The 27,191-nt window shown below is 34.9% G+C and overlaps 1 protein-coding gene across 1 annotated transcript; it reads right to left on the bottom strand.

The window, feature by feature from the left end:
- Window positions 1–2,503: 2,503 nt before the first annotated feature.
- LOC138331415 (protein HIRA-like) lies at window positions 2,504–24,663 on the bottom strand. The gene is made up of 27 exons (XM_069279016.1): window positions 24,514–24,663; window positions 22,762–22,824; window positions 22,132–22,242; window positions 21,556–21,646; window positions 21,350–21,438; window positions 20,910–21,005; window positions 20,598–20,680; window positions 19,934–20,011; window positions 18,791–18,958; window positions 18,050–18,100; window positions 17,827–17,883; window positions 17,390–17,460; window positions 16,875–16,980; window positions 15,956–16,189; window positions 15,518–15,609; window positions 14,880–15,135; window positions 14,264–14,349; window positions 13,799–13,952; window positions 13,142–13,237; window positions 12,443–12,603; window positions 11,596–11,757; window positions 11,041–11,099; window positions 10,313–10,415; window positions 9,508–9,630; window positions 6,313–6,476; window positions 5,399–5,490; window positions 2,504–4,630 (listed from the first exon to the last, which is right to left on the bottom strand). Exons 1-27 carry the CDS (start codon window positions 24,548–24,550, stop codon window positions 4,517–4,519), a joined length of 2,997 nt encoding a protein of 998 aa, XP_069135117.1. The 5' UTR covers window positions 24,551–24,663; the 3' UTR covers window positions 2,504–4,516.
- Between the last annotated feature and the right edge of the window lie 2,528 nt (window positions 24,664–27,191).

A 27,191-nucleotide genomic window follows, 5' to 3' on the forward strand; every position in this document is an offset into this window, starting at 1 on the left:
ATTTAATTCTAATAATAGTACAAAAATTGGTCCATTTTCATGTCATTATCTGAAAGAAAGAAATCGAAACCGTACACTCACTTTTGTTTTAAACTTGTGTCTCAACCGTACACTATTGAAATTCGAAACCGTTGCGATACTAGTCTGATATCGAACACAAATTGTTGAATTTCATAAGTATTTTTAACATTATTGTAAACATATTATATACCAATGGAAACGGAAAAGTCTAAAGATTTCCAATATTGAATCACAGTAAAACTATACCTCAATATAAGTCGGCAAATCGAAGCTGAACGAAAAATCTAGCTGTGTTTTCTGTCATGTGTGATATTCAAATGCATTTTTTGAAATATAAGAAAACAGATAATAATACATTTTTTTGGTTTGGTTGAAACTTATCATACTCTTTAGCAATCACTACATACCATGAATCATGGTATCATCCGTAACACCAGCAAATTAATGATACAAAGCACAGTACCGTGGTCTTCATGTCGCCGAAGCGATACCGGAAACGGATCAAAACATCGTAGCCGTACTAGTTGCACTACAGTGAGTATACATATATACATATTATAGTATATTATACTATAATTTATATATATGTATAGGCCTACTGTTGGTTAAAAAATTTCGTGCCAGGTCCCTGTGTTCTGAAATGCTACCATACAAAGAATTTTAAGTTACAGGATTTCCTTAAGTAAGTAAATGAATATTGATGAAATTTAATATATTGACAACATTAATTTTTTTGCTTCGTTGATAAAGGATTAGAGAACACATCTTTTCATATTTTAGCTACTTTTATTCATGGTCGTAGTTCAAGTGAAATGATGTGTTTAATTCAGAAACATCATATCACCATGGAAACATGTCGGTAATACTGGTATTACATAACATATGATAGTCATTCAGATCAATGTTGGTCCAGGAAATAGATTTGTATATACATGTATATACATATGTAACAGAAAAACAAGAGTTTGGTGAGAATATGCACTGCCTACATATGAGTTCTCGAACTGAGAAAATTCTCAATCAAGCTTCAGTTTGAGCATAAATCTTAGTCAGATGTACAATGTATTGTGCAAGTGGACCTGTTCCCTTTTCTCAAATGTATGAAAGAAATACATGTAAGAGTTTGAGAGGACAAGAAATGAATAACGTCAGTAGAACAGGGAAATTTCTTTTCAACTATTTTCATGAACACAATATATTTATAAGAGGAAAAGTTTAAGGTAGAAAACAAGAGAGAGAGAAAACAATTTCGTTAAGATTTCAGATGTCAACAAGAATGCTAGACTTTAAGTAGAAATCAACACATTTCAGCACTAACTTTCAGCAACTACAATCAAGAGTACATAGATAGCTACATATCACCAACACTGTCACTTACATTTTTATCTCTGATGTCATCACACACCCGTAACACTAGTCTCAAACATTCATAATCATAAACAGTCAACAATCATAATAAATCTGTATTTTAATCAGATTGGTATCATGGTTAACTAAATGTAAAATTGTACCTGTGATCATATTCTTATTTCTAGCTGTAGGCCTGGGTGGTTCCTCTCACACATGTTACACACATTCACATCTACACACAAACCTAATACTAGCACTGTCTCAATAAAGCACGTACTTATTTGTCGTTAACACGAACATTAAAACAATTTGCGGCACTAATAATGCACTGTAGGAAGCCAAGGCTTCAATACTTCAACAATGCTGTGTATTCTGTATTATTTGCATATTACAGAGATATCTACCCTTGCAGGTAGGTATTGATTGTGACGTCATGTGCTTGCAACCGCAACATCATACATTTTGGAGAAAATGACGTGAATTGCACAGTGCACACCCAAAAGTATGATGTAACAATTAATACTTACCTGCAAGGGAGCTTACTCTGTAATATGCAAAGACGGAATACTTTTTTTAAACTCCCAATAAATCATACCTTTGAAACTCCTCTGTACATGTTACACGATACAATACATCAAATGAAGTTTGTACAATATATGTAGAGTCATATACCTGGTATTTGTGATGGAACTGATATAACATATTATGAAACACTATGTAAAAGAGAAATATCACAAAATGTGTTTTTTGGATAGAAAATTTTGATTAAGAATTTTGACAATAAATAATAATGATCTTATTTGCTGTGGTTGCTGTGGAAATGGTGGTTTGATGATATGATGACAGAATAAATGAGATGATGATGAACACTAGCATATTACTACTTAATCATTTATTTGAAATAATGCCATGTATTGATAAATAGTATTTAAATGGGAAGCAGTTAACTTCTGTAATACCTAGTAAGGTAGAACTAGAACTGTAAAACAATATCCCCCTCCACTTAAGGGCTAACAAATAACCCCCCACTCGTCTGAGATCATGGCAACTTATAAGTTAACTATATGATTAGTAGAAACAAGAACCACTATTTTCTGCTGACAAAATTGTTCAGCCAATTTTTAAGCTTACAAACATGCAGGTCTTGAAAGGGGTGTGTCTACAAAAAGCAACACGAAATCATAAGGCCTATCCTTACTAGTCTATAAACAATTCTATAATGTAGGCCTTTGTTCAATGAAAATTGTCCATGGGATAGGTCTAGTAGCTAGGTACTATTAAGGAAAGGTAGTATAACTTTAACAAGGTTTGCGTTTGCGCCATTCCCATATTCTTCTTTAAGCACAGAAAATGAGGACACCATTTCTTCTTAAAGTCCATGTTATTGGTGATAATTCACATACAACAGGATACCTGATAACATTTGTTTGCGGTACTATTGTTTCTATTGGTGATGGAATAACATCAAAAGATGATATCTCTTGTTAACAACATTTCAGGGGGAACATTACAAATACAATTTAGTTACGTTCTATCACCACTGGAGATACTAGTCCCACACAAACGCTATCGGGTATCACGTGATATGGGAATTATTCCCATTAAACACAGGAACACAATTTCATCTGGGAAGGACCCCACTTCATGGAACCAAGCCTTAGTCCTAATTACATGTACTGTTGAGTGGAGTGGTCCTGTCATACATATACAGCATAGAGTGACACCAGTAATACCTAACAAGTAACAGCAGTGTGAACCTAACCAGTGTGACATCTTATAGAATGGTAAAAATTTCACAATATATTAGGACCAAATAAATAATGAACATTTTCAACTAGAATGGTCAAAGATAGATAGAATTTAAGCATCAGTATATATAAGGATCAAATAAATAATGGACATTTTCAACTAGAGTGGTCAAAGATGGATAGAATTTAAACATAAGTATATATTAGGACCAAATAAATAATGAACATTTTCAACTAGAGTGGTCAAAGATGGATAGAATTTAAACATAAGTATATATTAGGACCAAATGGATAATGAACATTTTCAATTAGAATGGTCAAATATGGATAGAACTTAGACATCAGTATATATATTGGGACCAAAATAATAATGACTATTTTTAACTAGAATGGTCAAAGATTGATAGAATTTAAACGTCAGTAGCAGAGACTATGATTGCTTAGCATAGTTACTTCATACATATATAATAATAAAATGTATTCAAATGGCACATGCTTAAGATCTCAATGCCCATTTTTTTAAAACTAAATCAAACAGAATACTGGTGATAAAGAGAGCTCATTCAATTTAATATATTTGGAAAATCAGTTTTATCCTGTTGCTCTTTGAGAATACAGAATTGCTGCAAAAGCTTTTTGAGTCTTAAGGATCTTACAAAATAGCACATGAGAGCACTGCTTGTATTAAACAGCAAAATTTGTTGTTGTGCTTGTTTTTTTTATATCCTATTAACAGCTACGGCCATATAAGGATATTTCAGGATTTGGCAGTGGACAAGTCAGAGTTCCCGGAGTAAAACCAGGCAGTACCCAGCAACCTCCAATACTGGTGAGGACTTTTGGCCTAGAGGTAATGCAAGTAATGAATGTGAAACTCTTCCATATACTGCCTGTAATATTCAGACAAGATATTCTTGGCCAAACTATCATCTAAATTATTCACGAGATCTCTAAATAGTTTGATTGTAGACCTTGTTTACCTGAATCAAATCTGTTTTGCTAACCTTGTTGTCTGAGAACCAAGTTTTGGAAAGTGATGGGAGTCCATCCTTAACACATCTTAACATTTTATCTTTGGAGCATCTGGAATCTATCTGGCATCTTTCAATTTTAATGCAAATACAATATGTTATGGTATAATACAAATGTTCCCTAAAAACATTTGTAAACACACTAGACTTTCTTCCATGACTCCTACAGTCCAGATTCATTTCTGTTGAATCCTGCAGAGATTATCTTCTCATAATCCACAAAACCATTTTGCGGAACGCCACAGAAAGTCTGATGCTTCACAGAGAATGATGTTCTATGTTTATACGGAGTGTGAAGCCAGGGTCTGACTACACAGGAATTCCTCCCAGCTGTATGTGTCCATTGTCTATACTAAACACCTGTGTTCACCTGTCTATTGTGTCCAGTTGTTCCTGGTATTCTGTGAACAGTCTCTGTAGGCTCAGATTTTTACCAATTAAAGGTAGAATTTCCTGTAGTAGATCTCTCTTATCCATTCCCTGGTAAATAAATAAATCAATATACATTAATGATCAATCAAATATCCAGCAATTTTCATATATTTTCACAGTATATGACTAATGACCTCGTGGGGGACATATTTCGCTGCTTTATCAATGGAGTATATTCATGGTGTTTTAATTTCGCAGTACACCGATTCCTCTACATGCAATATTTAACACTTTTGAACAACAGTAGTAGATTTCAAAATATTCTGCTGGTGGTTTGAAAATATACACTATATAATACTAAAGGGCTCCCGAAAAATACAGAGATTCAGGGCCCTAATGATTCAGACAAAAATTACGACAGACGACATCACATATTAGCTCCGACATGATTTCCGAAGAATACAGAGATTCAGGGCCCTAATGATTCAGACAAAAATTACGACAGACGACATCACATATTAGCTCCAACATGATTTCCGAAGAATACAGAGATTCAGGGCCCTAATGATTCAGACAAAAATTACGACAGACGACATCACATATTAGCTCCGACATGATTTCCGAAGAATACAGAGATTCAGGGCCCTAATGATTCAGACAAAAATTACGACAGACGACATCACATATTAGCTCCGACATGATTTCCGAAGAATACAGAGATTCAGGGCCCTAATGATTCAGACAAAAATTACAACAGACGACATCACATATTAGCTCCGACATGATTTCCAAAGAATACAGAGATTCAGGGCCCTAATGATTCAGACAAAAGTTACGACAGACGACGTCACATATTAGCTCCAACATGATACTCACCAACACATACGTGTCCCAGGATGATTTCCGTTTACTTTTATATATGGGGCCTAATAACTCATCACACACTTCTCTCAGCTTCGTTTCTAAACCTACAAACAAGCATTGTATAATTGTAAGGTTTGTACTAATCCATTGCATTTAAATATATTATTCCGTATTTGCATATTACAGAGTTATGTGCCCTTGCATGAAGGATAGTGACTTATGTTTGTGATTGTGATGACACACTTAAAGAGAAACTGATGCGAATTTTGCTCAAAAACAATAACTGCAATATGCATAAACTGAATGAATAATATTACAGAAATAAATACATTAAAGATGCTCCACCGCTGACAGAGCATAAATGATATTCATCATTTGAACAATAATTGGTGTTTAATCATGTATATGTAAGCTTAATTAACACAAAAATAACATAAAATAATATATTTTGCCTTTGGTGCATGCGAAAAACATTACCTCATTCTATATAAGATATAGTGCCATGGAATTTTTTCAGGATGCAATTAATTCTTTTTCATATTTTTAACTTAATGTAAAATTAGAAGCTCAAACTTTTCAATGGTGGTAATGGTGTAAAGTAAGTAACTTTTGTAATTAGAGAAAAACACAAAATCGTCTGCTCCTGTTTTTGATACTATATTTTAGCGTGTTCTGAGCCAGAAATTTTACGCTAAAAGTATTATCTGTAGAACTTTAGTACAACTGTATAACAATTCTAATGAGTACACAAACTCAACACTATGCTAATGTTCAAAAGGAAGTTTTCATTAAAATTTGATTGTGCAAAATTAAGTACATTTAAAGAAACTCTCTTCAGGTATTCTAGTTTTCTTTTAATTTTGAACGGTTAAGTCAAGCAATGAATATAGTACCATAATTAGTTTAAAGGATGACTTTGAACCTACCTTCTTTGACAATGTAGCGGATGTAGGTGTGTAGCCAAAACTTGTACTCGGATCCCGACTGGAGGGACATACAGGCCATGAGTTGAGATTCTAGGTGACTTATGGTGGCCGTCTGCTGGAGATGGTGTCCGGAGTTCAGCACGCGTCCAGCCAGAGACCCAAGTCTGTTGTCATAACAAAAGAAATTTCTTTATTTTATGAATTTCTATATAAAACAAGAGGCCCATGGGCCTTAACGGTCACCTGAGTTAGAATATATAATGAAACAAATAATGAAACAAATAAAGACATATAAACACTATATGCTGGGCCTTGAAGTTGGTCAGTGATTTATAAATTTGACCTTTTTAGACTATGAAGAGTATTTGCTTCCATCAAACCTGTGAACTTAGAGGTATTTTTGAAATTTTAATCAATTTGACCCTGTTTGGTCCTGCCCCTCTGGTCCCCCATGGGGTCATCGAAGACGGATATGGATGTTAAAATGCTATATCTTCGGCTAATAATTCTAATCAAGTTTGACTAATTTCCTACAAAAATTGGGCAAAAAATGTTCACAAATATGTTTTTCCTATATAAACTAAAGTAAACTTGACCCCTCCCCAGGGGGTAATGTGAGACCCCAAGATCATAAAATTCACAGTTTTTATAAAACACCTGAAGACCTTTCGATCTATAATTATTTGATTCTACTATATCCAGAATTTTAGAAGATTTTTGAAGTTTTAGCCTATTTGACCCTTTTTTAACCCGTCGGCCAGGACCAATGTGGATATGATATTAAAATGCTATCTCAGGCTAATAATCATAACCAAGTTTGACTCATTTCCTATGAAAATTGAGCAAAAAATGCTCATTAATATGTTTTTCCTATATAAACTATAGTAAACTTGACCCCCTCCCCAAGGGGAAACAGGAGACCCCAGGGTCATATAATTTACAATTTTTATAAACAAACTTTAAGACCTTTTCATATCTATAAAGTGTATTTGATTACACCATTTCCAGAATTTTAAAAGAATATTTTTGAAGTTTTAGCCTATTTGACCTTTTTTGGCCCTGCCCCTCTGCCCCCAGGGGATCGGCCTGGACCAATATGGATATGATATTAAAATGCTATCTCAGGCTAATAATTCTAACCAAGTTTGACTCGCTTCCAATGAAAATTGAGCAAAAAATGCTCATAAATGTGTTTTCCCTATATAAACTATAGTAAACTTGACCCCCTCCCCAAGGGGAAACAGGAGACCCCAGGGTCATATAATTCACAATTTTTGTAAAGGACCTTAAGACCTTTCTATTTATGAAAAGTATTTGTTTCTACCATTTCCAGAATTTCAGAAGAAGATTTTTGAAGTTTTAGCCTATTTGACCCTTTTTTAGCCCAGCCCCTCTGCCCCCAGGGGGTTTGCCAGACCCAATGTGGATATGATATTAAAATGCTATCTCAGGCTAATAATTCTAACTAAGTTTGACTCGTTTCCAATGAAAATTGAGCAAAAAATGCTCATAAATGTGTTTTCCCTATATAAACTATAGTAAACTTGACCCCCTCCCCAGGGGGAAACGTGAGACCCCAGGGTCATATAATTCACAATTTTTGTAAAGGACCTTAAGACCTTTCTATTTATGAAAAGTATTTGATTCTACCATTTCCAGAATTTCAGAAGAAGATTTTTGAAGTTTTAGCCTATTTGACCCCTTTTGACCCCGCCCCTAAGGCCCCTGGGGGTCAGTCATAGAAAATGTGTTAATAGGATTAAATGGCCATTTGACTCATTTCCTATTACAAATAACCAAATAATGCGCAAAAATGTGTTTTTTCAATATATGGTATAGTAAACTTATCACAATTTTTGTAAAGGACCTTAAGACCTTTCTATCTACGAAGAGTATTTGATTCTACCACATCTGTGAGTAGAGAAGAAGATTTTTGAAATTTTACTCAATTTTACCCCTTTTGGCCCCTCCCACAGCCCCCTGGGGGGTGGGGACCATATAATTCACAATTTTGATTGGCCTTATGCCTTAGAAGGTTTGTGCAAAATTTCATTGAAATTGCTTCAGCAGTTTTGGAGAAGAAGTCGAAAATGTAAATTGTTTACGGACATACGACGGATGACGCACGACTCACGACGCACGACGGACGACGACGGACAAAAGGTGATTAGAATAGGTCACTTGAGACTTCGTCTCAGGTGACCTAAAAATACACATTATATTGACTAGCAACGTTCTATTTGCTAGTCAATGTTTTCACCAAGAATTACTCGGATTTATATACTATGGGCTGCTGGTATAAATTCTATAAGGGAATGGTTGGACCAACAGGACCACTGAACAAGAGATTCACAGAAATTGAGATAGATCAAATACTTTTGTTTACATTTAGCAAAACTAAAACATTTAAAAGTTTAAATTTAATATCCAGAAAATGTTAAACTATTATCCAATTATAAGACTAACTATTTTATGTGTATATTTAATTAAACCTAACAAAAGGTCAATAGTACTGATATATGTGCTTCAGATCTTAAAGCATTCTCAAATCCATACCTCATACTGATGGTCCCTGACAGGGGTCATAAATATTAGTTATGCAAAATTTGTTTACTTTCACAAAGAATATTGCTTACCAAATCGGTTTAAATCCATTCAATACTTAATGACAAGTAGCAATTTGAAGTAAATGGTGCTACATGATGAATAGACAAAGCTCACCTGTCCTTTAAGAGAGGAAAGTATACCTCCTGCACTTTAATTAAATTAAAGAATATTGCTCACCAAATCGGTTTAAATCCATTCAGTACTTAATGACAAGTAGCAATTTGAAGTAAATGTTGCTACATGATGAATAGACAAAGCTCACCAAATTGGTTTAAATCCATTCAGTACTTAATGATAAGTAGCAATTTGAAGTTAATGTTGCTACATGATAAACAGACAAAGCTCACCTCACCTGTCCACCTTCTGCACTTTATTTGAATTTTAATGAGATTTATGTTCCTGTTCGACAAAATTTCTTTGTTCGGAGTACGAGTCTCTGAGCGAGCAATCTTACCTGTCCTGTAGTGGCTGCAGTGAGGCCAGTGGTCCATGAGTACGAGTCTCTGAGCGAGCAAACTTACCTGTCCTGTAGTGGCTGAAGTGAGGCCAGTGGTCCAGGAGTACGAGTCTCTAAGCGAGCAAACTTACCTGTCCTGTAGTGGCTGCATTGAGGCCAGTGGTCCAGGAGTCCTGAGTATGGAGGTGGCGGGAGTGTAACTATGGTGATCTGAACAGTGCTGCAGTGGGTCATCTTTATTGTATAGTAATGTCCTACAACACCAAATACATTTATATCAGTTAAAGGGTCAATACAACACCAAATACATTTAAATCCTGTTACCTGTTACCTCTTCATAGACACCATAGTTAGCTGATTCCAGCTAGGTGTCGCACGTTTTGTTCATTTACTAGGTGGTTGTTGTCTGGTTTGTGCCATATATCAGTAAAGGTTCGTACAGTATTACAAGGTACATTCATAGTCTTAATAAACTACCTTTTTAACCTGAGAAGAAATTCATTATGACTGGTTCTTACCATTTTATGACAGGAACATAAAAATGAAAGCATTAGAACATTTTGAAAAGTATTTAGCAGAACTTATTTATTTTACTAAGCAATTTGTGTTGATGATAATCAACTGAGCCTAGTCCCACTGTGTAGACGTTAAAACACTCGGAATGAGATCCTTTCTCTGATAGTGTCTAACTCCTATAAACAGCCAGGATAATTTTAGGACAGCCCCCATGTATGTGGTGTGTTGCATGTATGAAGCGTGTTTTGGGAGGCTGCAGTATATTTGTGTTTTGTCTTCTTGTAATAGAGGAACTAGTGTCAGATATGCTTAGAACAGTTTCAATAGACTGCTTTTGAAACAATTCTATATAAGGGAGGTGGAATACCACTGTTAATTTGATACCAGTGAAGAAATGTTCGTTAGAAGAGCTTTACTTACCAGCATGCCATATCTGGTGAGAATGTATAAGACTTGTGTGTAGATAGTGTTACCATGGGAACACCGTCCTTGGTCATGGATGCCCTTGTAATATTATCCTCTCCTGTAAAACATACACAAACCTCATCATTCAACCCAGAATACACACATGTACTCACTTATTAGGTATACCACAATATATTACATAAAACACATTTTCTCTTCTAAATCTTGAGTTTTTGTTTTCAATTTCATTTATTTCTTCTTTAACAAGACATATCTATAGGACAAGGAATCAGAAATTAGGACAACATAGACATGGATTATAGTAAATCCCCTTGCCATTTTATAGAGGAAAGCATAAAAAAACATTTTACTATTCTTAAAGATGCTCCACCGCTGACAAATGGTATTTTTTCACTATCAAAAACAGCAGCAGATGATTTAGTATTTTTCTTCAGTTACAAAAGTTACTTACTTTACACCAATACCACCATTGAAAAGTTTGAAGTTCTAATCATACTTCAAGTTAAAAATATAAAAAATAATTATTTGCATCCTGAAAAAATTCCGTGGCACTATATCCTATATGGAATGAAGTATTGATTGTGCATGCACCAAAGGCAAAAGAAATTATTTTATATTATTTTTTGTGTTAATTAAATACCATTTATGCTCTGTCGGCGGTGGAGCATCTTTAAACAAAATGCTAAGTCTGTATCCATTAGTATAAGATGAGTATAACTTACCTGACATTATTGCAGAAAGGTTAACATCTCTTATCACAGCAGATTTAGATTGCATATTCCTGAAATGTAAGGTAAATATTTCTAATTGCTCAAAGGAAAAGTATTTCAAATCATTGGTACAGAAAGAGCTGAACAAAAGTAATATATGAGAGATATGGCCAAGCTGAACATGCAATGACCTGGTCATCTTGTCTAAATCATTAAATTCATTATATTCATTAAAATCTTTCAATATTTTGAAATTCTTTCAATATTTTAAAATTTTTAGTTTCGTTTTTTATTTGTATGATAAATATATATACAGTACGTCGAAGTAAACTTCTGTTAACTGACTTACTGATCACATCATCTTGCCAACTGACATTTTATGGCTAAATACCAAAATTTACAGTATTTTGGCTAAATACCAAAATTTACACATACCAAAGTTTACAAAATTAAACTTGTAGTTTAATCTGTTTTGCAGCGATTTATTTCATTGCCTGCAACATATGAGAAATTTAATGGCATTAGAAAATATGTTGGTTTACAGTATTCGGTAAAATAATACTTTACCAGACATATACGCTGCCTTTTTGAGAGATTGCCATCACATAGTGGCCGTTTACAGAGAGTCGTGATACTCGGGAGTTCAGGACAAGTTGTGGTACGAGGCGACGGCCACAAGCTGTGAACACATGAACGGATCCATCTTCACAACCGGCACAGATCACTTCCCTAAAAACAGTCAAATAGTATAATTCAAGACTTTGCTAGAAACAGTCAATAAGGACAATTTCAAACACAGCAGCACAAATTACTTTCATGGAAATGTCCAAAGAGTATGATTTAAAACCGAGAGTTCTGAGCAATTCACTATAGTATTTGTAGATCTCATTAAACTTGATCTAACTATTAACAAACTAAACAGACTCATCCTAAAGCAGCTGGGAGCTACTCCCTACCAATAAAACACAAGCTTACAAACTTATCTCTCCCAGTTGATCCAAATAAGCAAATATTTAGTTCAATGATTAAGTAAAAAAGTGATAATACTATAACTTGTCCAAACTGACTCTTGTCTTATCCAGATCCTGTGTATTCTGACAAAATTGTAAATCATTTTCCTTCTAAACCTATAATAATTAGAACCTGTATTATCCAGAAACCTGGCCATACCAGCCATATTCCATATTTGCATATTACAGAGTTATCTGCCCTTGCAGGTAGGTATTGATTGTGACGTCATGTGTTTTTGAGCGTAACGTCATACTTTTCAGAGAAAATGACCTAAATTGCGCTCATAAAATAATGACATAACAATCGATACCTACCCGCAAGGGAGCTAACTCTAATATGCAAAGACGGAATAGGCTAGTCCGGTAACATCTGGTTTAAACATGTTACACTACATCATTTGTACCTGGAGCCTTCCACAGCCAGGACTCTGGCTGTATGGACCTGCTCCCACTCTCGTACACCGTCCCGCACCAGCTGGATGCGATGTACTTTGTGTGTTCCCAGAGGAATGTCATTTGTTACCTCCAACATTGAAGACTTCTCATCAGTAGTTCGACCCTGGATCTGTAGAAGATCAAAATGACAATTTTACTTTGATATACACATCAATAATCTATAAACTTAAGCATGGTTGATAAACATGTGAGAAAGGTTTATAGCATTCCTTCAAAATGGAAAATAATTGTCGAACTGCTTCAAAATGGGACTAATTGATGTACCATGTGATACCTGATAAAGTTTGTACGGGACTTGTATTTTAGTGATGAAATGATGCTAAAAGATTATATCCTGTGCTAATGTCATTTGAGTGGTAATTTTACAAAGAGTTACATTCCGTCACCACTTTAGATACTAGTATCGCACTAAAATGTTATGGGGTATCATGCAGTATAGGAATTAATCCCATTGAAATTTATTGTCTAATTGCTTAAAAATTATCAAATTTCTTCAAACTAGAAAAGGGCTTTTCTTGTTGTAATGACAAAATATTGTTTAAACTTGATGAGATGGAATCTAGTAAATCGTAGCCAGGTAGCCAGTAAAGTAGAAGTAAATCATTAATATTTCCACAGATGCAAGAGTTAGGTCTCGTATTTCATACATTTTTGGTGAAGGACTTTTCTACAGATGGTGTTGGAAGCTTGAGATCAGAACTTGTTGCTACGTATCGTATTGTTTCCTTCTCTATGTGGGTTTGCTGAAAAAGAGAAAATATATTACTGTTAATAAAAATTTTACTCATAGCGACTTTAATTTAGATGTTTAAACAGATTTAAAGTATCATTTCAACTTTTCATGACCATGACCAAAGACTTTTTTATGGGGATTTACTTTCGCAAACTAGTTTAAAAGTAAATTTCAAATTGATATGTAGTTAAAACATTTTCCTGTGGTTTTTATTTTCATGAATTCTAATTGACAGTGATATACTATAAACTCTAATTCACAGCAACTAAATTGAATGATTTCCGTTTCAAAATATTTCGCGGAGAATAAGTTTCGCAGATTTGGAATTGAATGAATATACCTTTGAATTCAATTGCTCAAAAGAATTATAAAAGATATTAATTTGCAGAAATAAACATTTGTCTATGTTTAATCCGAGAATCAATCTCTGACCTGCTTGGTTAACAGCAAATATCTTTACCCCTACACCGCTTGATCACCATTACACCTAAACTAAACCTAAAATATTTTGATCTTAAATTTGCTGTCAGAATAACAAAATTTACAAACTGACATCATACACAATACTTACTGGTGTAGAAGGAACTGATGACATTTGAGCAGCCAGTTGTCTTTCCTTGTCAACCTTTCGAGGACGACCCCTTCGCTCCAGTCGTTCCCCATGAACACCATCATGTTTACGTTTGACCCCTTTCATCTTATCCTTCACCCTGTCCTTTTCAGGTCTATTTAGGAGAAAAGCAGAAAACATTCTGATTACAATACAATCTCTTTTGCTTTCCTATTTAAACACCTATCTCTTTTGCTTTCCTATTAAACACCTATCATTATAAATCAGCTCTTTTGACTTTTATCATTTTGTGAATACACTGCTGAAAGTAGAAGCTTTAAACATGAGCCATATGCTTAGAACACATTTTTGTTTGTTGATATGATATACGTGTATCTATAATTTAGTGAAGATTTTATCTCGAATACACTCTAAGAATTCTCAATTTTTTATGATCAATCTCTGTTACTTTCTAGACTTTCTCACCTCTCTGGGGTGCTGACAAGAGTCTTAGACTTGACCTTTTCATGTTTCTCTGTACTCTCCTTCACTGGGGTAAGGGCTGCCATGGGCTGGAGGATGAACAAAATGATGTATTGAAACTAATGAAACAGGTGCAGAAACTTTATTGAAAATATTCTATCTTTAATTTAATTAGTCGTTTTCTGTCCTGGTAAACAGGTATTACTTAATAGTTCAATAGATCTTAAATCTTTCAACTAATTCTGTAAGAAAACAAGATGCAGTAATTTTTTTTCTATATTTGGTTTATTTTTGCGAAATCCCAGATCAAAGTAAATTTGCAAAGGTTTGTCCTCACAAATTAATGTTTACTTAAATGTTGTATCTAGATATGTCAACTCAATAAATCATTCACAAAAGTTTATCTCCCTGAACTTGATTTGAAACCAAAAGTACGAAATTTAGGAGCTGCGAAAGAAAGTTGGTTTGGAGTAAATTCATCAAGTCCCAATTAATACCTTCTAACAAGAGGTGATAACTGAATATTACACAACGATAGTCAAGAAAATTTTCTAGAAATATCCCAAGAACTTACTGTACATCCAGTGATATAACACAAAAGCTTTTCATCGCTCCTTACCTGTATAGATGCGTTGATTGGTTTTGGCGACTCGGCCCTGAGGCTAGATTTGGGCGTGGCTTCACTGCTGGACTTTGGAGTGGAGCCAGCGGGGGGTGAGGACATACTAGCTGTCTGGTTAGATTTAGGTGATGGAGAGGCAAGACCAGGGCGTGTTACTATATTCTGTTTCTCCACACGGATCTTACTGGTATCCTTGGATGTGGTAAACTTGATACTACTATTGCTGACAGCACTATAGGGGGCCGGGATCACACTGGAATATTTACAAATAATGATATAAGAACATGAACTAATCCAAACTCAACAAAGATTCAACAAGAATCAGCTACTACTATTTACAACACATTATTTTATGGGTTGAAAGATTCAAAGTATTTTTGTTGGTTGATGGACGGACATAGTAGACTTTGCATCCCTACATTATGTAAGGGTAGCATAGTTAACCTACCATTCTATACTAGAGAACCACTTGGCATTAAGCTTTTACTAATTACTAATACTCTAGCTGAATATGACTCGGGGAAAGTTTAAAATAAACCCTAATACCAATATATAATATGAGAACATTGACAATCAAGTTTTCTGTTTTTAACAAATCAGCAAAACAAAACCGCACTTCTTTCTGTACTACTGACCTGCCAGTAACATCTGGTTGTGGACAGAGAAATATCGGAGTGATCCTCCGTCGACCATCAGGTGTCTTGGTTTCTATCTGTTTGTCTCTTGGCTGGAAGAAAATATTGGCCTTTCAGTAAGTGTCATTTCAAGTTATTTTTTACAATTCAGTTATTTTTCACAAAATTGATCATTTTCATATTACATCATCACAAACTATTCAAAGAAAATATTGTCCTTTAAGTGAGTGACATGTCAAGTTATTTTTTACAATTCAGTTATTTTTCACAAAATTAATCATTTTTATATTACATCATCACAAACTATTAAATATTGAAATATAGGTAAAACTTTCAATTTCATTTCTATACTGGTGATATAATATATTTTTAATGTCTTGGTAAATGAAAACGTTTCATTCTGTGATATACAAGTTAGATTTAGCCATGTTTGCATACCTTGAAAGGTCCGTCCAATCCATTCATTAACGACGACCGACTACCAGAGGTATCCATTTTCTCTGGTGTCTCCTGTTTAGACTGAAGAAGTTGTTGTTTTTTCTCATCCTCCTGCTTCTGTTTCTGCTGCTGTTGTAATTTCAGTAGAGCAGTTGATTCTATGATCTGATTGGCTGAATTACCCTGAGTTTTTGCTGTCAAGCATCTTCCGTAGATTTTCTCAAGAAACATGTTCTATACAAAGAAATATTTCATTGATCTTTAGTATAAAATACCTTTTAAACTACACAGAAATCTGGTTATCCATCCAGACACTAACAATCTGTACATAATTGCATCTATACAAAATGCTACAGTAAACTGGTGACACTAAATTCACAAATGACAAACTGTCCCAAAGTCTCCATCCTCGGACTTCCAGGGGTTATCATCACCATCAATGTATCCACCCCTGAACTTTTTCATAGCAAAACTGAAGGCTCTGTGCGAGGCAAAAGTTTAGGCAGGTAGTTCAGTCCTTTGAGGTACAACAAAAGAATCAGATAATAGTACACTTTATGGTTTTGTAGCTTTCTGTAAATCTTCAAAAGAAGTCTTTATTCCGAATTTGCATATTACAGAGTTATCTGCACTTGCGGGTGGGTATTGATTGTGACGTCATGTGTTTAAGAGCGTAACATCATATGTTTCGGAGAAAACAACGTGAATTGCACTCACAAAATAATGACATAACAATTGATACCTACCCGCAAGGGAGCTAACTCTGTAATAGGCAAAGACAGAATAGAACTTGATTGGTCAGTTTTTCCCCCTAAAATAACATCAGTTTTGCTATGACTTTGTCAAAGGGTTGATATAAAAACAGTGATAATAACCCCTGGAAAAACAAGGATCAGAGAATGTAACCATTTGCACTCACCATTTCCTTTTGAGACAGGGCCACGCCAATCTCCTCTGGGCTGAAGTCAACATAGGCTATGCTTCCATCACAGGACCCAGCCACCAACTCCATTCCATTCTGTCCCCTACAGACATGTGGGAAGTAAATATTCACTTAGTTTTAGTTTTTATAAAAAAAATCTACAAATTGTCTATTTATTATTGCTACACGGCTGAGTTGACATCACAAAAGTCACTACTACAGTTAATTCAAAATAGCATAATCACACTTGTTCACAATTTACATGCAAACATAAAAGCTGGGAAAAAATTATGTGAAATTAAACTTTTACTTGAGATTTTGTTTCTTAACTTTTGTAATGGTTTCCTATAGAAAATTAATAAATTCGTTAAAATTAAAGTATGTTGAAGGAACTGGGCCCTGAATCTACGGTATATACTCTAAAGGTGGAAGACAAAGAAAATCGTGAGTACTAATTATTTCTTTTCTTAAATTTTTGACAAAACAATTTACCTAAAGATTAAATCACTTACCATGTTATGTCTAAAATAGAATTGGTAAACAGGTCATGAAGAACAACTAGGGGTCTTTTCAATGAAGTCAACTGAAAGAAAAGAGTTTCGTTGTTTTCAAAATGTTTTATGTATATTTTTAGTAATGATATTGCTACCCAACTAGTAAATATTTCGTATGTGACGTTTAGATGACTAGTACGATGTGTACACTGTCACTTTCATCAGACAAATAACCAGACAGTATGTGTACACAAAGGTATAAAAGTATATGAGTTGTCTTGTAATGAAAGTCGAAGATCGATGCTCAATGTTGATAGAGATGATAAGGTGTAAATTTTTGCTTTTATCTATTTAGTAATTTAATAGGTATATCATGCCAATTACCAAGTTTCAAGTCTGCTGCTCTTAATCTCACTGTTCTTTAGTTACACACAATAATGAAATAACATACTTACCCAAACTGATAAGGACTTGTCTCGACTTCCAATCGCACAACATGTGTACTGCTGAACCTGTCAATACAACACAACAATCTTACTACAATATTGTCGTTAATACAAATACTTTACGTTTAGGTTTTCAGTCCAACAATATTCACTGACAAATCTTTCAAATCATGGAAATTTAATCAATAATATATCTATACATGTATCAATCATTCAGATTAAAAATGTTTACCTTTTCTGAAGACTTCTTTGATTTCTTGGAGAATATGTTCGGGTTAAACCTCTAAAATCAGAAACAACATTAACTTTTAAAATAGACTTTTTTTTCTACATCTGTACCGTATTCGACCCGATAAGCATCCAATCCATGTCCCTATATGAAATAAAAAAAACGACCAAAACTGTATAGGTTTGCAATTATTTTGTCATTTTACGCACCTTTTCATTTTTTTTGAAAGCCTTGGGCACTTATTGGGTCGAATATGGTAATTACTTCAGACATTGTCAGTAGTAGGAAGAAGAATAATTATCTATAAATATGACAAAGTTGAAGGAGAAAATATTTACTGTATCTGATGATGTAAATGCCACCTTCCCATCTAAATGATATTGATCTTTTAAGACTCGAATCTTGTATGGTATATCAGAAAGAAAAGAAAAGCTGAAAACCAACTTTCTTTCAAATTCACAAAATTTTTGTGAATTTTGTAAAAGAAGTAAATTCATATCTCCATGAAAAATCACTCTCTAGACCCTTGTTTAATCTGAATCCCTGTGAAAACTGCTATATTTGTATTCTAGACCCTTGTTTAATCTGAATCCCTGTGAAAACTGCTATATTTGTATGACATTTTACTTATTGATTTAGAGTAAAACCTGCATAATCAGGAGACCTAGCTATACCAGCCAAATACGTTTGTCTGGTGACATCCAGTTTAGACAAGGTACACTGTATTCTGGGATGAAACCTTACCACAGAGGTTATAGCTTTGCGATGTCCCACGAAGTCTAGCGTACACTTCCAGCCGTCTCGTTCTATAATCTGTGCCACTGGTCCGGAGTTGTTCATGGCATGAGCCGACACAATGTAGTGACCATCTGGGGACCAGTTCAGTCTCAGGACGTGAGTTGTACCTCCACACTAGGGAAATCAAGGTTAGGATGTGACAATAACAATGTACTGCATAGTTGTAAAATTTTGCGAATTATATTTGTGGTCATTTCTACAACAGGCTATGATATGTGAAACCATAATTTTGATAAATTTCAAGAAGGATTAAATTTCGCGATTTTGGATGGATCCCCGAAATCACAAAATTATAACTTAATAATATAAGCAACTATACAGTAGGAAAATACATGATCTAATGTGTGCCTGAGTGGACGACTAATACCCCCGGCCGACCAAATTTAGTAATAACTCCATTAATAGGGGACATTACAGAACCCTATATAGTTTACTCATCTCCCCTTTATGTCAGGGTTATGTGTACCAAATTTTATCAAAATCTGTCAAGTAGTTTAGGACGAGTTCGCCGAACAAAGTTGGTGTCCACAGACAGACAGACGGACAACCTAATTCCAGAATACCCCTCTTTACTTTGATGTGGGAGGTAATAAATGGCCCTTAAATAGTCTGTAATGAGTCTGTATGATCCCCGCTTCATGATATAAGAAATAAGACTAATCAATTCAACTTGTTTACCTACATTGACAAACAACACAATACTGGCAACAGGTGAATCAGTCATCCCCTGTGATTGGAGAGTATCCGCCACTTTACTGATCTAATTAAAATTAGACTATATTATTTCCGCTCCGCTGCGATGCTCTACGATATACTCCAATACAAGATCAAACAACTCCCTATTCGAGGTCACCTCAACATAACCCCTATGGTGAGCCAACCAGTGTGTTCCTTTTGGTATAGTTGAATCTCTCGGAAGCAGAAACAGCTACTAGTATGTCCTGAGATGTTCTGATTCTAGGCCATGGGTCATGCTGATGTGACCCTGAACAGGGAAATGTTAAGATCTTGTTTTAGAGCGTGTTGTTGAGCATCGTAGTGGAGTGGAATTACAAGTCTAATTTTTAATTAAACTACCACTTTACTAACCTCCTGGAATGGTTCTGTTATCACAGACTCCTCCTGCCAGTCCTTAGTCCTCCAGATCCTCACACTCCGGTCATCAGACTGAAATAAAGGAGACACCATTCAATCTATCAAGCATTTTAATAATACACTTAATTATCAAATCCCATGATTCCAAGTCTAGAATATAACAAGAAGTGTTCCTAAGGACAGTTTTGTTTTTCCACTGAATATAATATTAGTTAATAATTCATAATTTCACTATACCTTTAATTTAATAATAGCACATTGACAACTTTTTACTTATTTTTCTTAATGCAGAAATTTTTATTTTCATTTTTCTTTTATTAATCTTAATATCTTACTTGCTATACTTCTTAATACCTTACTTTTGGTTTTATTAGTTTAATATCAATTTAACAGCCAGGGTCATTTAAGAATGTGCCAGGTTTGTTGGTGGAGGAAAACTGGAGTACATGGAGAAAGACCATCGACCAGCAGTCATTACCTGGCAACTGTCCTGCGTGGAATTTGAACTCGCAACCCAGAGGTGAAGCACTTATTAAGAAATCTTAACCACTCGGCCACAGCGCCCCCTGATCTTACTAAACACACTTCTTAATATCTTACTTACCATAACTAAGCATTTTTTTTAAAATTCAACCCGTTGTAACCTATTATAACCTACCTGAGAAGCGAGGTATTTGCCGACAGGATCCCACGTCACTCCCTTTACTAGACCTTTATGTCCTTTCAGCATCACTATTTGTTCTGAAATCACAAAAATATTCTTCAATAGAAAAAAAATATCTAATTTTAATAAATAAAATCTTTAATCTGGCAATAACAGAACAATTGATTAATCTATTACTTTATCATTTCATGTATTAAATTTTCACAATTACAACAAATAAATTTTTCGCGATTACAACAATTTCTTCGAAAATCCTGGCTATACATATATTTTACAATGAGAATGACTTACAACCAGGTGACTTACCTGGAAACTTCTCTGCATTCCATACTATAACAGTATTATCTACACTGCAGGTGGCTAACCATGCGTCATTGCCCGACCACGACAAATCAAGGATGTCTACAAAATAAACAACCAATTGTTTCTATTAATACCTGTTACCTCTTCTGCGACCCCTTTGCCACTCGCTTTATTTTGACACAATTACTTCGCTGACTGCAGTTAAATAAGGCATGTCTTTAATGACCAGACCTGGATATGAGGAATATAAATATTACCAGACCTTAGTGGAAGAGAACCTGTCAAGGACATACAAATTTATATCAACATTTCCTGGCTGTAGTATGTACTCATTCTCCCCTGCAAATTCATAATGAACTGTTCCTGACTTTGAATTAGAAAAGTTCAAATGTGTCTCCAGGGGTCAATAGGTTTAAAGGACACTCAATAGTAAAGATGCCTACCCCCTGTGTGGCCCCTCAATGTACTGGCTGGTCGCCACTGCTCCACGTTCTGCTTACCAGAACCAAACACACTAGTACCTCCTGCATAACTGTAACCAGACAAAATAATAGTTTAGTGGTAATCAAGATATGAAAGTTCAAATTTTTAAATGCTTATTCTGATAGATTAGCCAGTTTGTAATGATATAACTTAGGTGTGTACTTACTTAGATATCTGCCATACCATGACCAATTTATCGTCTCCAGCTGAAGCTAGGTACTTCCCACTGCTAGACCAGCGAACACAGTTTACACAAGCTACACAAAGGAAACAACATATATAGATTATCACAAACTTTATAACATTCATCTCAATTATAAAAACTTTTATGCTAATCATAATTAGTACAAAAACCAACACGAGACAAAACCAAAAGATCTCAAACATGTACTTTCCATTTCCTACAAAGGTAATTAAACTATTGATACTAACTGATGTCATATAGCAATTATTGTGAAAAGAAAAGAGTAAATTTACAGCATACCAATCGAATATTCATAACCAGAAATGTTTCCAATGCCTAATTACCCTGTGCTGCAAGAGAAGATGGGACAGCCACAGATAGTTTGTGCATATATAGGGTATGATGTATATGAATGTAAGAAAAAGATCATGAATCTATAATTAATAACTAGTATCATTCCAAACGAATAATCCTGAGATGGAAGGCTAATTGTGATATACAATGATGATTCGACTTGTGCCCTGTGAAGGGTCCACTATGCCCAGTATACTTTGTTACCTAGGTGATTATCCATCTGACACAGGAGCTTGGGAATATTTTCATCTTTCTCCTCCCTTTCATCTTTAATAGGTCCCATGTTCCAAATGGCCACCTTCCCTGAATCTTCTCCTGCAAACAAACACAACAAAGTTATCTACCATCATGACCATGTCACTACTGCAGGGGTACAGCAAAAATATCTTCAACAGGATTAAACATGATCAACAGAGCATAAAACTGACTTTGTACAGAAGGTGTTTAATTCGCAGATATCTGCGCATGCTCTTGTGTTAGAAAGGAATATGACTATTTGATAAACATTATGTTTCAGCTCTTGAGATTGTTTTGGAAGTAGTCAATTTTCAACTTTATTTACTGCAATTAAAAAAAATCAAATGTCCTAGCTCACAAATTCCTTGAATAAACTGACTTCAGTATTTTTTTTAACTATCATTTATATACGGTAATGAAATGAATTCATTGATTCAAGTGTGTTTAGAGAAATCGAAGCCTTATTTGCATCATAATCTTTCAAAATTCTGCGACATAAAAAGGTAATTGTCTTATTAATTGAAATAAACAAATCATTCTCATCAATAATTATAAGTGGTCCGTACAGCTCTAACACCAAGCAGGCTAAAACTTTACCTTGACCACCAGTAGCCAAACGAGATCCATCTGGGTGGATGTCAACAGAAAATATTGGTTTCCCTGAAATGGTAAAACAAAAGTTAGGTTACTATATTGTGATCAAAATGTATTGTTGTAGAAGCGTCAATTGTCAAAATTATTTCAAAAAATAAAAACAAAGGTGTTCAATTTCCACAAATATCAACCGTCTTATGAAACTTTAGGATTTATTTGTTAAGAATCTTAGCAGTTAAGGTTAAAGTAGATGGTGGTGTTTGTGTATGCTTATTTTTCTGGGGTGTGGCGAAGGAGCGAGCATAAAATAATCAGTATAACTATATAATTATATGGAAAATCTTGTCATTCTAGTTCCTGATATTAAATTTGCAGATTTTGTTTGTTTGTTTGATTATTTTAACTTCCTATTAACAGCCAGTGTCATGTAAGGACGGCCTCCCATGTTTACAGTGTGTAGCGTGTGTGAAGTGTGAGGTGCGTGTTTTGGGAGACTGCAGTATGTTCATGTTGTGTCTTCTTGTATAGTGGAACTGTTGCCCTTTTTATAGTGCTATATCACTGAAGCATGCCGCCGAAGACACCAAGCAACACACCCCACCCTGTCATATTATACTGACAACGGGCGAACCAGTCGTCCCACTCCATGTTTGCTGAGCGCTAAGCAGGAGCAGAAACTACCACTATTATAGACTTTGGTGTGTATCGGCCAGGGGACAGAACCCAGAGCCTTCCTCACAGGGGCGAACGCTCAACTCTAGGCCAAAAGTGAGGTGGTGCCAAGGGAGGCATTAGGAAAGATAAAGTCAGTTAGGAAGAAGAGAAAAGATAAGATCCTTGATTTATTTGCCTTTTACGATCCTGCAATAGGGGCAGCAGGTACAATTCTAACGCCCACTCGAAAATATTTATGAACTATTGTTTACACTATACTGAATCAGTTATCATTTGCAATTATTTAAAGTAAAGCATGTCACAGACAGCTGTTTATCAGAAAAATTAAACTGTAACATGCTGTTTTTGGGGGATCCAAAGGTACCTGGCTCGTTTTTTAACGAGTCAGGTAATTTACATGTGGGGGAACACAGTTGTGTAGACGCATGCTTCCGAGTTAGAAGTGAAAATTTGTCTTTATCTTTTTAAGAAACTGACCAAATACACGTAGGTAATAGTGTCCTGTAGAAAATTTATGGTGAGGTACAAAAAATAGCTGGAAAGAGGTTTATTATTTTACATTGATGGGTAGATAATCCAGATGAGTACAGTTGATCGCCAGATGGCTAAATGAAAGCGGACTCGGAGATAGGGCTACAGATAAATTCTAAATTTTAATAAATAAAGGTTTACACTATTCCGCCAGATCGGAAAAAAGGTCGATATTGACCAGTGGGTCCTATAAGAATGTTCATGCCAACCATTGTTGTGTTGACTTGTTTACACAAAGCAACTTATCCGAGATGACAATGGTGTCTGCAGATGCGACGAAAAAAAAACATGGGACGAAAAAGACCAACTACGGCCCGGTTCTGTTGTTTTGATAAACATAATAGAAGACAATTCAAAGTATGAAATATCAATAAAGTATATTTAATGTCTTAAAATCAACATGCATACTCGAACGACGAGAAAAATAATTCAATTATTTCGGAAAAACGTGAATTTGACCAGTGCATGCGCAGCAACACTTGCACCTTCTGCACTTCATTAGGCCTGTCAACAAAAACAGTCAACAAATCAAAACCAATCATTGCATACCACCATGGTTGACCCAACTTGGCTTCAGGAGCCGCATGATAAGGAGATCTGCATGCACGGAATCACTATCGAAAACTTATTCTGTGATGTCCCATCATTTTCTAATCCCGGGAAATTCAAGCACCCGCCATCTTTGCTAAGGTCACTCTCGTTGGCACGAGATTTCAAGTAAGCTCCGCCCACTTTTGTACATATAAGGAGTGATTGATGTCGCAAAGTTGACAATGCTATTACTTGATAACTTTTAATATGGAAATAGATGTATTATATAAACATTACACGATCATTTATATCATAACCAGCGATGTTGAAATCATCAAAAACGAATATAATTATAAATATATTGATTTTTTTATTAAAATTTGAATAAGAAACAACAAGGACGTTGATCTACAATATATTGTATTGAACAGAAATCTAAAATTATACTCAATCCTTGAATATAGTATGTATTACATGTACAATTTATGTACATCTGTACGTTTCTATACATGTATGTAGATAAAGACCAGTATAGACTCTGCAGATATACATTAACTACCAAATCCTCACGTTCCTGTGATGAAGACTAGTATATAAACCACAATTGATGATGTAAAATTATTGTACCAAATACTCATACCCCTGTGACTTATTATATTTCCGTATATAGGTCACAGGCATTTGGTTCTATAGATATATGAATACAATATTACAAATGTATATAAAAGTGTCCGTATAGATTCAAAAGCCTGTACATATACCATATTAACTGTACAAAATTCTAACGCTCCTGTGACAGATATAAAGACTAGCATTAAAAAATTCAGATAGTTTAACTGTACACAATTCTCATAACCATGTGATAAAAACTATCAAAGATCTAATTAAACATTAATTAAATGTACAGAATGTTCACATCCTCTGAAAAAATCTTGTATATGTATCACCATTTGAAGTAATTAATTCGTATCCTACAGACTTAATTACGTTTGATGGGATCCCGTGTCATCTGGGAAATCCTGTTGATATTACTTCTTTGACCCTTGTATAGATCAATATTAACTGTACCTAATTCTCACGGCCCTGTGATTTTAAAATATGATACATTGTATATCAATAGCTGATAGCTGGAGCTATCGTCATTTGGCGTATGCAACTTATGATATTCTCAGTCCCTGTGATAAACTTGTATTGGTCCATATATTAACTGTATCAAATTCTCACGTCCCTGTGGTAATTTTTTTTATATATATCTAGGATACACATTAACAGTTTCTGATTCTCATCTCCCTGTGATCTGGACCAGGGTCGTTTTTGTGCATTTCAAGCATAAATCATGACGGACCTGCATTTTTTAATACAGGCCTGTGAGGGTTTTGTCAAGACTCGCCTGAAAACATTACAAAATCACCAGATCCATCTTTACATGTAACCATAGGGACCTGGCACGATTTTTTTTACCAACACTATATTATAAGACTCTTTCATAGGTTGAAATGAAGGATAAGGATATTCTATCCGAGGGTCACAAAATGTAGTAAAACCCGAGGCTTGCCGAGGGTTTTGCGACATTTTGTGATCCCGAGGGTAGAATATCCCTATCCTTCATATCAACCTATGAAAGAGTATTTTTCTTTCATACCTCAACGTTTTATTGCAATTTACAACTAAAATATCCCACCATTTTGAAATAAATTCGAAGAAATCGATGACTGGAAGTCAATTTTCCATACATGAAAAATTACGTGATATTTTCAACACAAATTCTGTTGTTTGCATCTTTTATAGTGAAACCAGTCATATTTGTGAAAAAAATGTTTACCGAGGAAATAGAGATTTTGTTGACGCCGTGACGTCACAAGACTTTATTGCATGGGTAGCCATGCAATACAGCCTCAGGCGACATGGGTGTATTGCCCTGGACCAGCCAGTATTACACCCGTAGGTATGAAAGAATATAATTATATGACTTGACGGAGGGTTAATTGCGCTCCTTTATGTTGCTAACTGATATTTGTTTACTTTCATTGTCCCGTATTACTGTTCGTATTATATTTTGTAATCGTGTTCGTGTGTGTCTTGATAAAGTGGCAGATCGCCTCGATTTTTTTGATTTTTTTTTGTCCACACGGTTGGAATTACTTCTTTGTCCCATATATACATGTATGTATATTTATATATTGTTGGTAGCTAAAATTTCCTGCCAGGTCCCTGTGTGTTCAACCTTTCGAATCGTATAATCGAAAACAGACCTATATATAATATATACCTACAACTGCTGTTTCTAATCACCTGTTTGACGTACTCGGTTCATAAATATCGCGCCAACTCACACGACAGGTGCTTGTCCGAACGTTAATTAAATGCCCGGGGGTCAGTTTAATGGTCGATAAGATATACCGTCGCTAATTGCAGATGGATTAGTAACATTAAATTCCGTATATCACCGTGGGGTCAACAATGGTATTTGTGTATTGATATGATGAAGATAACAAAGTTTTAATTTATTTCGTCCAGTCAAATTTCCGCCATATGGTAAATGACCACCACACTGACCATATATTAGTGTACACCGGTTGATATACGGAGAGGAGTATATACGTTAATTGTTTTTGTTTATTGTCCCGTCGTCTGTCCTGACACAGAAAGGTGAACTGTTGTGACCAGTACATATATAGGAGTATGCTACCGAGATG

The sequence above is a fragment of the Argopecten irradians genome, chromosome 9 (genome assembly GCF_041381155.1).
Source record: "Argopecten irradians isolate NY chromosome 9, Ai_NY, whole genome shotgun sequence".
Classification (NCBI taxonomy): domain Eukaryota; kingdom Metazoa; phylum Mollusca; class Bivalvia; order Pectinida; family Pectinidae; genus Argopecten; species Argopecten irradians.

Coding starts and splice junctions, on each gene's coding strand:
- LOC138331415 (XM_069279016.1), bottom strand. CDS start 24,550: ATGCGGCTCCTGAAGCCAAGTTGGGTCAACCATGGTG. Junction 21,647..22,131: donor TCAGATGGATAATCACCTAG/GTAACAAAGTAT, acceptor TCCTTTGTGTAG/CTTGTGTAAACTGTGTTCGC. Junction 13,238..13,798: donor CATCAGTTCCTTCTACACCA/GTAAGTATTGTG, acceptor TCTCTTTTTCAG/CAAACCCACATAGAGAAGGA.